This window comes from Falco punctatus, assembly GCF_963210335.1.
Source record: "Falco punctatus genome assembly, chromosome: 18".
NCBI classification, from domain to species: domain Eukaryota; kingdom Metazoa; phylum Chordata; class Aves; order Falconiformes; family Falconidae; genus Falco; species Falco punctatus.
The window spans coordinates 2,681,534-2,695,831 of NC_137598.1; the positions used below are offsets into that span (position 1 = coordinate 2,681,534).

Consider the following 14,298-nt stretch of genomic DNA (forward strand, 5'->3'; position numbering starts at 1 on the left):
CAAACAAACAAAAAAAAACCACACACACAAGGAGAGACGCTCGCTTCACATTTACGTTGAAACAAACAATCGAACACGGTGAGGCTCGCCCTGCAAAGCTCCATCAGGCCCTTCCAGCCTCTCAGCACACGCAGCAGAGGGCTGGATGCAGCCAGTGGGTCGGGGGGAAGCGACCGTCCCGCTCCACGCTGCGCCTCGGGGCACTTCAGTGTAAGGAGGACGTCAAAGTATCAGAACGTGTCCAGAGGAGGGTGAGCAAATGGTGAAAGGTCTCAAGGGCAAGACTTAGGAGGAGTGGCTGAGGTCACTTGGCTTGTTCAAGCTTGGAGGAGAGCAAGGCTGAGGGGTGCCCCCATCACCCAGGGGTGCCCCCATCACCCAGGGGTGCCCCCATCACTGCCTCCAACTTCCTCACGGGGGACAGCGGAGAAGGAGGTGCTGATCTGGTGACCAGTGACAGGACAAGGGGGAACGGAATGAAGCTGCCTCAGGGGAAGGTCAGATCGGACATTAGGAAAAGGTTCTTCGCTGAGAGGGTGGTGGGCCACTGGAACAGGCTGTGCAGGGAAGTGATCTCAGCACCACAGCTGTCAGAGTTCAAGGAGCATCTGGACACCGGTCTTTGGCATATGGTTTGGTTTAGGCAGGCCTGGGAGGAGCAGGGAGTTGAACTCGATGATCCCTTGTGGGTCCCCTCCATTCTGCGACTCTTTGCAGAACAGATTTCGTGCCTCTGTGCGGGAGGGGAGCAGGGCTCCCCCCCTTCCCTTCCTAGTTTCAGACATTTCAACCACTACCCTGCCAGTTTTCAGGCTGGAACCAGCAGCTCCTACCTGCAGTCGAAGCTGAGCCATATCTCTCATTAGCCTGTTCCGACGAGCTTCCTCGGCAGCCTAGTTACAAAAACAAACTTCCAGATCAGTTAGCAGGAAAGACGCAAGCTGACACCAGCACGCGCTTCCACAAACAGGGGGAAAAGGGGACGCCTGAGCGGCTTTAAGGAGCAAAACTTTCACCTCCCACCCAAGACCTGCGCTTACAGTCACGCTCTAACAGGGATGCCCAGGAAATCGTGCCGGGTACGGAGAAAGAGCCCACCTCTGCCAACTCACCATGTGAAACTGGGCTTGAGCCTGGTGCAGCAAATTGTCCTGCTCGGACTGTGCTATGCTGATGAAGATCCCAAGCTCCGAGTTGAACTGCAGGATGCTGCCTTGCAAGTGGGTAATGAAGTGGCCAAAGCTCCGAATGCAGCAAATCCGAACGACAGACTACAAAGAAGCAGAGAGGCCATCACCAGTTAGGTCTCCCCACGGGGCTTGGAGCCTGAACCAGCTCCGACCCTGCAGCTCACGCATTTGGAAAAGGCAGAAACTGTTATTAAAAAAAAATAATAATAATCCAAAGGCAGTATTTCTGACGGAAATGTGCTTCTGAAGACACAGACTGCAGGAAAGCCTACAGTTGGACAAGAAAGCTTAGAAGTGCTTGCAGTCCCGGCTTCCCCAACTCAAGAAAACATCACCAGGCTCCTACCTTCCTCACTATAAACCTCTCCTCAAGCCCTCAGCGCTGGGAAAAGGAATCAAATAAACCAACAATCTACATCTGATTTTGGGGCAGGCACGAGCCTTGGCCGGGTTGCCGAGCAAAGGCAGCCAAAGGTGAGCTCCGGTGGGATGCGAGACCACCGCACCTCGCTCCAGCTGCCCCCACGACTTGAGATGACATTCAAGATGACCGAACGCGGATCCCACATCACGCATTAGAGCGGTGCCCTCAGATCAAGGCAGAAGATAAGATGGTCATGTATTCCCCACTCCAGCAAGGCAAGACGGGAGGAGAACTGCCCAGAAATGCTCGCCTTGGCCCTCTGTGCCTGGGAGAACAGAGAGGAGCGCTCTGCGAGGGCACAGAGTGCCCCACGAAGTGAGATTTCACCAATTTTTGCGTTTACTAGAGATCCTGCGGCTCCAACCAAATTCCCTTCATCCAAGGCAGGGTGGAGACAACTCCTCTGCCCCGACAGGGAGGACTTCACGCAGCAAAGCCGTCAACATGCGGCTCCGCTTCCTTTCATCATGACTCCAACAGGGAAGGGAAGGCGAGGCAGTTTTCTGAACACTGATTTTTGGGTAGACAGGTGACTGCAGCCACCACCACCGCGAACCCATCTCGGATTCACAAGTTGGAATCAGTTTGGGGTCTTTTTTGGCGAGAACAAACCAGATCTTCATCTGCACAGCTGAGACAGGCTGCACCTCCAGACAGGGAAATGCAGCTTGTGCCAAGATTCAGGCTTTACCCAGACCCACCTCCTCAACTGCTGAGAAAATGGGCCGGTCCTGCTCGAAGTTAAACCTCTTGTGTGCATTTTTCAAAGGGGGAAGATTTCGCAGGGCCACGTCTTCCGGGAGCAGCAAGTTGGCTTTCAGGTCTGGGAGCTCAGCACCACTCAGAATGTCCTTGACTTCATGACATAGGGCCAGCCCTGGAGAGGATGGAGGGGAAACAGAGCAATAAACGATGGCTTGAACCAACTGATGTGGGGACAAAGAGGAAAACTGCTTGAAGGCACAGTCTGTCACGATCAAGGGCAAAGGTTTTAAGTCACACGTGTACTGTGCTGAAGGAGGAACAAGGCCACCCACAGTACTTGTCCCAGCCAACCCACTGAGGTGCACCAGTTCCTCCAAACTACAGTTTTTCGGATCAGCTTTCCCATTTCCCCCGGCAGAGAAGCATCCCTGTTTAAATCAAGCTTCTCATGATCCACAGGGATCTTTAGGCTTGAGGTACAGGGCGCATCGTGAGCATTTGGAGCTTCAAACACCGGTTTCCACGACTGCCATGACAAAAATCACACCTTTACTTATGGCCTTGACAGTTAATTCCAACGGTGTTGGCCACCCAGGGAGTTCAGACACACAGGTGTGAGTGTTTCAGCGTATTGTCAACCATATATAACGCGTTAATAGGACTAAAATCTACGGGGCAGTATTTAACTGGAATGATGTTTAAACAAAAAAAAAAAACCAACACATGCACGATGTCACTTCCCATCGTGCTTACAAGCAAACTGCTACTGGCAAATCTCTCACCCCAGGATCTACCACACCCCACGGAAATCACTGGTGACTAGGCTTGCCGAGCCATTACATTGTCACTCCCTTCTCCAGTACCTGATTCCTGCAGGTCTGCGGCAGAAGGCAGAAGGTTCAGGAGCACAGACAGCCTGTTCCACAGGCTCTGAGAACTCTGCAGGAACAAAACACAAAAGGCCACAGAAAACATCAAGACAGATGTATGCAAGAACCTGGCTGCCTGGGCTTTCCAGCCTCTTTCACAGACGTCCAAATGCTTTATGAAGAGTAAACTTGACTACGCTTCCTGGGTCCAGATTATCCTAATTCACCGGGTGGGGTATTTAACATCACCTTCTGTCCAGGACTGGGACAGCAGCTCCAATATACCCCGAGCATCCCAGCCTGGGGGGACTGAACAGATGCAGCCTTGGACCGAACACCAAGCACAGTTCCCACCTGAGCACACATGATGATGAGGTCCGTGTTTGTCCTCAGCCAGTCCAGGAACACCTTGACCGTGAGCAGCAGCCCTTCATTGGTCACTATTTCTAGCTTCTCCTGAAGAGATCGCTCGTTCCTGCAGGATTTGTTACTTGAAATGCTTTCCTCAGAGTCAGACACATCATCTGGAAAGTGAAGGGAGAAGTAGGATGGCAGGCATTAAACCCTTTGAGAAGCCAAGCCCTACCGGTATGAGAACAGCGCTGGGTTGGCAAGACTTGAGTTGAACTTCTCGGTGCCTCCACACGTCCTCACAAAACCAGTTCCCTGTCCCCTACGCTGTCGCTAAGAGCGTATCACTGTTGCATTTTCTTCTTCGTTGGGAGAAGACCGCTAAAACCTCCCTGTGAAAGTCTGACAGGCACCTCAACCCCTGCAGCAGCCTCCAAGGGGCTCAGGAACGGAGCCGGAGGAAGCAGCACGCGCTGACCCAAGGACCGTATCATTTACCGCAGAGAACAGAGCCAGCCATCACCCTTCAGCTCAGCAGGCGCCAATCTTCAGGCTACGTGAAAGAAAACAGTAAGGCTATTTTACGAGCCAGGGCCTGGGTGATTTTAAATATTGAATATGCTTCGCGATCTTGTCATTCTACAGACCTGAGGATCTCAAAGCCACCGCCGATGAAACGCACGCCAGCTACACGAGTGACCCGAGGTCAAGGTGGAAGCAAGCTGGGAATCAATGAGGCATTTTGCTACAGTCCCTTGGTTTAATTGCGCCGCTTCTGCCTATTAGCACGGCAATTATCATTCAATAAAGCCCCAGAAACAAAAAAAGGGAGGAAGTAATTTATTCCGGAGCCATCCCTGATAGGGTGTGAAGACCATTAAATAGCTTGAGTTTTCAAACAGCGCAGCTGAGGCAAGGAAAGCTCAAAGCTAAAAAGCGCAGGGGTTAGTTCGCTCAGCCCGGCTCGTTCAACCCCTCATTTGTTACATCTGTAAAAGTATCGTGGCCGCAGCATTCAAACACCGTCCCGGAGCTCCAACATCTGGGTAAGCCATTGAAAGAAAAATGTGAAACAAGACCAAAAAAAAAATTAAAAAAAAATCATTTCTTTCTTCCTTTACCCCCGTCTCTTTCACGTGGCTGGGGAGCAATGCCGGGAGTCAGTAAACATTAACATGATCTAACACTCCCCCTTCCAAATCCTGAACCTTGCCAGTGCTGCAGGCCCAGTGAAGTTGGCAACACGATGCAAAAAAAAAAAATAATAAATGTTTCCTTGCTCCAGGGAAGCTGGGAGGAATGACAAACAAGACCCAACAGGCCCATGTGGTTGTATCTGAAATACAAACAACTCCCTGTAGTGCATCAGATCTCCCTTTCAAGCTGGTTGGTTGGGTTTTTTTTGGTTGTTTTTTTTTTTCCCCAGAACATTACTCGGTTGTGTAAGTTGCACGATAAGAAGAGTCATTGCAGCTCCACCTGCCGTGCATCTGCAGCCTGCTTCAGCCCCGAGCGCTCAGCGGGTCACAGAATGAGGCCCCCAACACCTGTAGCACAGACCTGGGTCACACCTTACACAGAATTCCAGACTGGTCAGGGTGGGAAGGGACCTCTGGAGATCATCCAGCCCAACCCCCCACTAAAGCAGGCTGCACAGGACCACGTCCAGGCAGATTCTGGACGTCTCCAGAGAAGGAGACGCCGCAGCCTCTCTGGGCAGCCTGTGCCAGGGCTCTGCCACCCTCACGGGAAAGAAATTTCTCCTCATATTCAGATGGAACTTCCCGTGTGGCAGTTTGTGCCCGTTGCCCCTTGCCCTGGCGCTGGGCACCACTGAACGGAAAGCCTGGCCCCATCCTGCTGGCACTCGCCCTGAAGGTATTTGTAGACATCGGTAAGATCCCCTCTGCCTTCTCCTCCCCAGGCTGAACAGCCCCAGCTTCCCCAGCCTTGTCTCATCAGGGAGATGCACCAGCCCCTCATCATCTTCGTAGCCTCTGCTGGCCCCTCTCCACCGGTTCCCTGTCTCTCTGGAACTGGGGAGCCCAGCACTGGACACAGCGCTCCAGGTGTGGCCTCCCCAGGGCAGAGCAGAGGGGGAGGATCCCCTCCCTCGACCTGCTGGCCACGCTCCTCCTCATGCCCTCCCAGATCCCACTGGCCCCTTGGCCAGCAGACAACTGCTGGCTCACGGGCAACTTGCTGCCCACCAGCACTCCCTGGGCCTTCTCTGCCCCCCAGCAGGTCACCCCAAGCTGTGCTGGTGCGTGGGGCTGTTCCTCCCTGGGCGGGGGATCTTACGCTTGCTTTGGTTGAACGTCCTGAGGTTCCTCTCTGCCGGACTCTCCCACCTGCCCAGGTCTTGCTGAACGGCAGCGCAGCCTCCAGCCGCTCCTCCCAGTCTCGTATCATCAGCAAACCGAGCACACTCGGTCCCTGCAGCCACGTCAGCGATGAGCAAGTTGAAGAGGACAGGACCCAGGACGGGACCCAGGACTGATCCCAGGGGAACACCGCACCCGCAGGCCTCCAGCTCGACTCCGCGCCGCCGGTCACAGCCCTCTGAGCTCTGCCCTTCGGCCAGTTCCCAACCCACCTCACTGTTTGCTCCTCTAACCCACCCCCCCCCGGCTAACCTAGGAGGAGGTTATGGGAGACAGTGTCAGAAGCCTTGCTGAGGTCAAGGTAGCCAATGTCCACTGCTCTCACCGACCCAGCCAGCCACTCCACCAGAGGGGCCTATCCGGTTGGCCAGGCAAGGCTTCCCCTTGGTGAAGCCACGCTGCCTACTCCTGGTAGCCTTCTTTTTCCTCCACATGCTTAGAGATGACCTCCAGGCTGAGCTGTTCCATCACCTTTCCAGGGATGGAGGCGAGGCTGACCGGCCTCTAGTTCCCTGGGTCTTCCTTCTTGCCCTGTTTGAAGACTGGAGTGACACTGGCTTTCCTCCAGTCCTCAGGCACCTCTCCTGTTCTCCATGACCTTTCAAAGAGGATGGAGAGTGGCTTAGCAGTAACATCTGCCAGCTCCCTCAGCACGCAGGGGCACATCCCATCAGGGACGTTGTGGGTGTCAAGTTTGCCTGCACGACCTCTAACCCATCCTCCTCGACCAAGGGAAGATCATCCTTTCTCCAGACTTCCCCTCGTGCCTCCGGAGCCCGGGATTCCCGAGGGCTGGCCTTAGCAGTAAAGACTGAAGCAAAGGCAGCGTGCAGTAACTCTGCCTTCTCTGTAACATTTGGCACCAGGGCACCCACTTCACCCAGCAGCGGGCCCACGTTTTCCCTAGTCTTCCTCTTACTACCGATGTACTTGAAGAAGCCCTTCTTGTTGTCCTTGACATCCCGCAGCGAACGGACCTCGGCCTTCCTCATCGCATCCCTGCACACTCTGACGGCATTCCTATATTCCTCCCGTTCTGCCCCTTTTTTCACATTCTGTAAACTTCCTCCTTCCACCCGAGTTTTGCCAGAAGCTCCTTGGTCGTCTACGCAGCTCTCCTACCCCCTTTGCTTGACTTCTTACTCATAGGGATGCACCCAACTTGAGCTCGGAGAAGCGACGCTTGAATATTAACCAGCTCTCCTGGACCCCCTTACCTCCTGCAGTCCTAACCCACCAGATTCCTCCGAGAAGGTCCCTGAAGAGGCCAAAGTTAGACAAGCTCCTATGAGAGCTTTGCAGGTTGAGAACCTGACATCTCACAGAGACCTTCCCAGACTGCACCTGCACTGTCCACCGCCAGAAGTGCTATGAAGTGTCTGATTCCAGAGATTTCACATGGGAAAAGGAAGGCAATCCAAATTTTTAATACCTGCTGGAATTATCCTCTGTATTACCAGAGCTGCTCAGCACTTAGCCTGTTGAGCAGAACAGGTAACCCTGGCTGCTGCGGGTGTTTCCCCTCGGTGCACACATTCCTGGATGTCAGGCAGTACGAGCAGAGCTCCTCCTTCAAGAAACACCCGAGACTTGCCCAGGACTTGGGCAACCTGCTCCTCCAAACCTGCCCAAAGGAGAACTTGCACCACGAGACGGAGTGGATTTTACAAGCAGACTGCTACAGCTTGCAGTTTTCTACACAGAACTGCAACACCAAACACTTTGAACGAAGCTGCTGATCCTTACCTTGCTCTGCCAAGCTGGGCTTCTCCAGATCTCCATTGACACACGGTTTGCTTTCTATTCCATCCTTCAAGACGGGTGGTTCGCTGTTCGGTTTCAGAAGGATGTTGCTGAAAGTGGGAGCCAAGCGAAAGCAGCGTTTGGTCTGAAACAGCTGGGTGGACATGGCCTGGAGATTACTGGCTATGCTGGCATCGTTAGTGCTCAGGGAAGCTGGCCCATTGACTGCTGAATCTGGAGCCTCAATTTTAGAGATGCTTGGGCTCCTGGAGTCCCCCAGCCCGCTGCCATCCACACAGTTTTTTAAGGCCTCTTTAGGCCCGCTTTTGCCTCGGCCGCTTCCCTCCTCCCCCGGCTCATCCTCCATGTCCTCCAAGTCGGACCGAGATTCTTGGCTGTTCATGTCAGAGTCCGTCTCCACATCAAAAGCAGCTTCTGCTTCCTCATCGCTCTTCTCTGAGCCACTTTCTGAGCCATCACTGCCCTTTATGGAGCCCTGGCTGGAGTCAGAGTCAAAGCCCTCGCTCAGGTCACTCTCATCCACCTTCTGGGGGTGACGGCGGCGACGCAAACAGGAGAGGCGGGAGTATTTCTTGCTTTTCTTGCACTCATTCTTCCGTTGCTCCTCGCTGGGCTGATGATTGGCCAAGTCAGCTTCAGCTTCCTTCTCGATCGAGTTCAATGGCTCCCGTAGTTCCTGGTCATCTGCAAGCATTTAAAATGAGACCACAAGTTAAGAAAGTCCCGGTGTGTCACACAGGCTGCCTGCCAGCCCTGAACCTGAGCAAGCAGCGGTGCAAACTTCAGCCATCACTTCTATTAGTGACTTTAACCAGAGAAGAAGTAATGGCAACCCTAGGAGAATGACTCACTTTCTAAAAGGTGCCCAGAAAGACGTGGGAAGCCTGGATTCCTACTGCCTAAGCTGTGCTGCTCCGTTATCAGGCAGTGCCGAGGGCTGCCTGACCAGCACAAAATCCACGACTGAATTTTCCATCTTTTCCCCAGCTTTCTACAGGCTGAAAGCCAAGCGACCCACCAGGCAGGGCAAGGGCATGTGCCAGTCAGCTCAATAAAACCAGCCACTCCACCCTGTAACCAGACTGAGTTGACCTAATCCTCTCCTCGACTAACAGCCTCTCCAGCAGCCCTGTGTCACCTTGACAGCTTCAAAACCCATGCAAGGGAGGAGTCATTCATTGTTGCTTTTCAGCAGGAAAACTCCAGTCTGGCTTTCTGTGAAATATTACAAATTGACTGTTTGCAAGGGAAAGATTCAGCAGTTTTATTCTCCGCTCCACAGGATCCCCTGGAAACTAAAGCCCTGGTTTTGTCCGAGCAGAGGTGAGGTGTGCTGAGCAGGGCCTGCCTCCCTGAGACACTGTTCTGCCAAGACTTCACCTGAGATCCTCTCCTCAGCAGAGGAGAAGCGAATCCAGTAAATAACAGCAAATAGAGAGACAGAAAATAAGGAGCACAGTTTGGAGTAAACACATGATGAATGAGATGCCAAGAGATACAGAGAGATAACTCCTTACAACAAGGAAAGCAACATTTTTCATCCTGTGATGATTCTGATACTCACAGACAGTGTCTAAGTGGAGACTGTCTCAGCAGATTATCCACTTTGGGGATTTCAGCCCAGCAGTCAAAGATCAGGAAGTCTCTAACGCCACTCAGGCACTACACTACAAAACCCACGCCGAGGAGATTTAGGAAAGAAAAGTAACAGCCAGCCCTACAGGCAGGCAGCTGGGGAGAGCCAGCTTATACTGTCTCCATTCCCTTACCTGTGCCATCGCTCTGAAAGGCTGGAACTGGGTTTTCCCCTTCTTCTAGCTCTGCCTGCAGGCGAATATTGACGTGATTTATCAGGTGAGAGAAGAGGGCCAGGGTGAACGCAATGGCTGCACTGTACTGCTTTGAACCTGCAACAAGACAGCACAGTGAGGCGGAGGAGCGTGACCACCAGTCCGAAAGATGAATGCCAATTAAGACACCACCTTCAACCTAACGGGACTGCTGAATGTCAATCACTACTTTTCTGAAAGGCTGAATTAAGCACTGATTACCTGCCCTCTTGAGGCTGTGAACACTCATAAGGCAGATGATCACCATGCGAAAGATCAGGAGATCCGGAAGGAAGGAGTAGCCGCTCTCATACTCTTCTTCATCTTCACTAGTTGAGCTCAGATTAGGAGGAGAGGGCAGGTAGAACAAGCACAGGTTGAAATCCTCCAGCACAGACTGGCAGAGAGATGTCAGCTCAGAATCCAGAGAGCTTAACAAGAGGAAAAAAACCAAACAAGAATTATTCTTCAAGGCTCGAGCTCCTGGCAATGTCTGCATGGAAACAGAGGCAAAACTGGCAGTGAGGCACTAGGCAGGATGAAGCACCAGGGAATATACTGCAGGCAACAACAGCTATGGGAAACAAGCGAGATTGATCAGATTATGTTTTCCTCCCCAAAGCTGCTCAGCAAACAATAACCAGAGCACATCCCTGCAAAGAGATGGGTCACCAGCAAACAGATGACTTTTTCCCTGGAACTAAAGCAGTAGTCATTAGGACACAGAGGGCACTTCAATGCTAAAGGTAGCGAAAGGTTCAGATCCACTGCTCAGTTCAAGGATTTATATTGCAGCGCACAAACTGGGGACTCAACTTTTCCTCCTCCCACGTCTCTCATTTGCAGCCCTGTAAGAATATTCCAAAATCCTCTGTAGCTATCAGCTACTCCAAAGGAAGCACCCATGCTATTCGGTATGGGAGTCTCCTAGTTACAAAGTAAACCCATGTGCAAATCATCTAGCAAATACTTTTCAGAGGTTAACACGCTGAGGAAACTGAAGTACGTTTCCAATTTTCTTATGCGCTAAATGTGTGTTAAGCAGATATTAAATGAGCCTTGAAAGTTCCACTCTGGTATAAGTCAATATTTGAAAGCTAATCCCATACTGGGCTGCATTAGCAAGGGCACAGCCAGCAGGTTGAGGAAAATTATTATCCCTATTTGGCACTCAGGAAACGGCATCTGGAGTACTGCGTTCGGTACCTGGGGTCCCCAGCACAAAAAAACCCCGACCAAACAAAAAAAAAAAAAAAAAACACCAATAAACTGGACTTAGTCCAGCAGTGGACTGTCAAGGAGAATAGAGAACATGATTTATGAGACAAGGCAAAGAGAATCGAGTTTGCTCAGCCTGAAAGACAGAAGGCTCAGGGGGTATCATCTTCTCTTTCCATAGAATCGTTTAGGTAGGAAGAGACCTTTAAGATCAAGTCCAACCGTTAACACAGCACTGCCAAGCCCACCACTAAACCGTGCCCTTAGGTGCCGTATCTACAGCTCTTAAATACCACCAGGGATGGTGACTCAACCACTTCCCTGGGCAGCCCGTTCCAATGCCTGACAGCCCTTTTGGTGAAGAAGTTTTTCCTAGCATCCAATTTAAACCTCCCCTGGGTGCAACCTGAGGCCACTTCCTCTTGTCCTACCACTTGTTACCTGGGAGAAGATGCCAAATAGGTGGTTACAGAGGACTGAGTAAGACGCTTCTCAATGGTGCACAACAAAAGGAAGGGAAGCGATGGGTACAAACAGCAGAAAAGGAAAAAGAAACTAGATGCAAGGGAAAAAAAAATAAAAATTCCACAGTGAAGGTGGTCAAACACTGGGAGACCAGAGAGGTGTGGAATCTCTGTCCTAAGATCCATTCAAAACTCAGCTGGATAAGACTCTGAGCAACCTCGTCCAGCTCCACATTTGTATCTACCCTCACAGCGGACCCTGCTCTGGGGGAGGACTGGACCCCTGGAAGGTTCCTTCCAACTTAAAACTACCCCACAGTGAGTTTAACTGTATCCTGTGTATAAAGCCCTTTAAAACACCTGCTCTACTTCAAGCAGTAGATTAATTTACAATCACCTGAAAACGAGACAGAAGGAATCCAAGGGCGGGGGGGTGGGGTGGGGGGGATGTGGGGAACCACACAGCTGTACAAAGCTTTCCACTTATTCTCACATGAACAGGTTACGCTATTTGTTTCTTTGAACGAGGTATTTGGTTACACATTTCCAAATGCAATGAACAGCCCTGCACGCGTACTGACGATACCTCTTTGCTGTCCTGTCAGCCTGAACCCAGCGCTTGCCAGGAAAAAGCATCTGATGACTGAACAAAGCAAGAAAACACCAAAGGCACAGTACAGCACAGAGGCGAGCTGCGAGGCTCAGGAGTTCGACATTCACTCAGCTCCTGGCTTGATTTAGCCAGAGGCGCGAAGTATTTAACCCTTCGGTATTTCAGCCTCCCTTGGAAGGCAATCTTCTTTGCTCTCCCAACAAGATTAGAAGGCTATAAAGTCTTGGACCTAATGGCAGAAAGCCTCGGCACAGGCACTGTTACCCTACAGGGAACAGTCTCTTCCGATTCTGAATGCCTGCTGCTGTGAGTTACCAACAGAAGATACAATCTGCCGTAACCTTACCTGCTCTTTGGCTGCAAAAGACTCTGCAGGTACATAAAGCTCACCAGCAACCTCTTAATGTCTTTGCCTCTAAAAAGATTGAGAGAAGAAAACTGTAAAGGAGGTGTCACCGAGAGGGACCAGACTAACAGAGCTCTATTAGTAGGTAAATCAGGTCACAGTTGAAAAATGACATTTTGATGAAACTGGAGAAAAGACAACAGCTTACACACTGCCAACGTGCACCCGTATGCCTCAACCCTCACCATGAACAGTCACCAGCTCCAGGGGAGAGTGAGAAAGTCTCTCACCCCCAAGTCTACACCTAGGGAGCATTTAGCTTTTCTCCTGAAATTACGAGCCGAGAGATCAAGAATGAGATGTAGACTGGGGGTCTCAAAATTCCAGAAACAGTCACCGCCTCAAACGGGCCATCTACCAGTTCCCCCTCCCCAGAAAGACAATACTCTCAACCCAGAGGATGACACTGGCAGGACTGCAAGCCCTCAGCCTGCATCCCTCTCCTTTCCTTTTCCCTCTTACCGTTTCTTGCTTGGAGACAACTTCCTGGTTTCACATTTCTTCAACTGCTGATACATTTTGGCTGCTTTGTCATACAGCCGCTTCAGGTTCCCATAGGCACCTTCAAAGGACACTTCAGACTGGATGCTGAGAGTCCAAAAGAGAACACATCAAAAGTTACTTTGCCACAAGGTTGCTCACGTTTTATGGCTTGAATTCACCAGCAAGTTATTCAGGCATCTGAGCATGAAGACAGTTACTTGGTGCTTTTGTTCGAGCATGCTGGGCTACTTCGCTCCCACTGATGTCTGCAAACCCCACTTCAAGCCGCACCGCAGCTCCAGCTGCGATGTTTACACACCTTTTCAAATTTGGGCCTCAAGGCCGTGTTCAAATAACTGAATTTCACCCGCTTCACTCCTCAAGGTGCCTCACTCACCACCTCCACCCCCCCTTCAAACCTGGCTCTCTAGCACAGGCAGAGGGCTCAGATGAAACCCTGCCTTCCCAGTGCAGCCTTGCACGTATTATTTTAGCAACCAGCACGATGGTTTGATTTGACCAAGGCTCCTTCTTATTACCAGTCCTGCTCGAGGGTGAAATAAACCCATCTCTCCTCCCCCTCCCCTGAAACTCATCCACTGAAAACAATCGCAAGCCCAAATCAAAGGAGAAAAGAATCTGGCACCGGCAACCACAGTGCATTGATTCTCTGTCCAGGAAGCAGAGATCCTCAAAAACACTCACCAACGTAAATAGCAATAGGTAGCCTCCACGTTGTAGTATTTGCTCCCTGCTAATGTCCCCAGCTGGTTAAAAGGCATGCCTGTCATGAAAGAGAGGGGCAGTGGAATTAACTTACAATTCTCCAATGTCCCTGCTAGAAAGCAGATCCTTTCCCTCTCACTATGTTTCACACAGGAGGGAAGTCAGGAGACAAAAACAGTAGCAAAGCTGCAGTACAAAGGTCTTGACTACTCAATATTTTTGCCACCCAGGAATTTTTCCCTCTTTTATAGTGCTTTTCGATCCTCCCCAGCTTCCTGCCAGTTATCTACACAAGAAAGCAGAGCAAACAACGCTGCTGCCCCTTCTTCTGTATTAATAATGCTACAGCCTTGACCCTGTATTCCTCTTGACACAGACATCGTCTTATCAGGATCTAAGAGTTCTGATCCAGCTCACTGTGGCACATAAATTTTTGTCACTTATTGATATTTGGGACCAGCCTGTCAAACAACTCTGTGAAAACTCTGCAGAGACAGCACAGAGAAAGCATTTCTCTGGAACTGCACATTTTAAGATAAGACAGGCCCTCAACTCTTGCCACAACGTGTTCTCGCAAGGTAGTCGCTTCTGAAGGAGAAAGCAGCACGTGAGGTTATTTTGCAGGGGTAAAAAGAGGGAGATGACCAGATGACAGCTGGATCTTCCCTTAGCTAGACAAGCACAACTTTCACCGATGTCTGAGCTTCTCCAAGGTTATCAGGTGAGTAAGTTGAGGTCATTGGCAAAGAGCACCTTTGCTTTAACTCCTCTCTTTGGCTTGCCAGCAAAAGAGATACTCAAAGGAGGAAGGAATTTTAACCAGAAGATAAAACTACTCCTCCCCCAGCAGCAGGATAGAAACTTGACCAGCG

General features: G+C 51.1%; 1 protein-coding gene across 4 annotated transcripts in view; it reads right to left on the minus strand.

Moving 5' to 3' along the window:
* The window catches only part of SMG5 (SMG5 nonsense mediated mRNA decay factor), a 31,295-nt gene that overhangs the window by 3,726 nt on the left and 13,271 nt on the right, over positions 1-14,298 (minus strand). Inside the window, exons 7-18 of one of the 4 annotated variants that reach the window (XM_080368736.1) lie at positions 13,406-13,484; positions 12,680-12,805; positions 12,158-12,226; positions 9,739-9,947; positions 9,457-9,594; positions 7,670-8,371; positions 3,543-3,712; positions 3,183-3,258; positions 2,316-2,491; positions 1,113-1,271; positions 834-893; positions 2-649 (exon numbers count right to left, since the gene is read on the minus strand). In XM_080368736.1, the coding sequence (XP_080224862.1) occupies positions 488-649; positions 834-893; positions 1,113-1,271; positions 2,316-2,491; positions 3,183-3,258; positions 3,543-3,712; positions 7,670-8,371; positions 9,457-9,594; positions 9,739-9,947; positions 12,158-12,226; positions 12,680-12,805; positions 13,406-13,484 (2,126 nt within the window). In that variant the 3' untranslated portion in view covers positions 2-487. Of the gene's footprint in view, position 1; positions 650-833; positions 911-1,112; positions 1,272-2,315; positions 2,492-3,182; positions 3,259-3,542; positions 3,713-7,669; positions 8,372-9,456; positions 9,595-9,738; positions 9,948-12,157; positions 12,227-12,679; positions 12,806-13,405; positions 13,485-14,298 lie in introns of those variants that run through there. The other 3 variants (XM_080368738.1, XM_080368735.1, XM_080368737.1) reach the window with 3 other exon arrangements.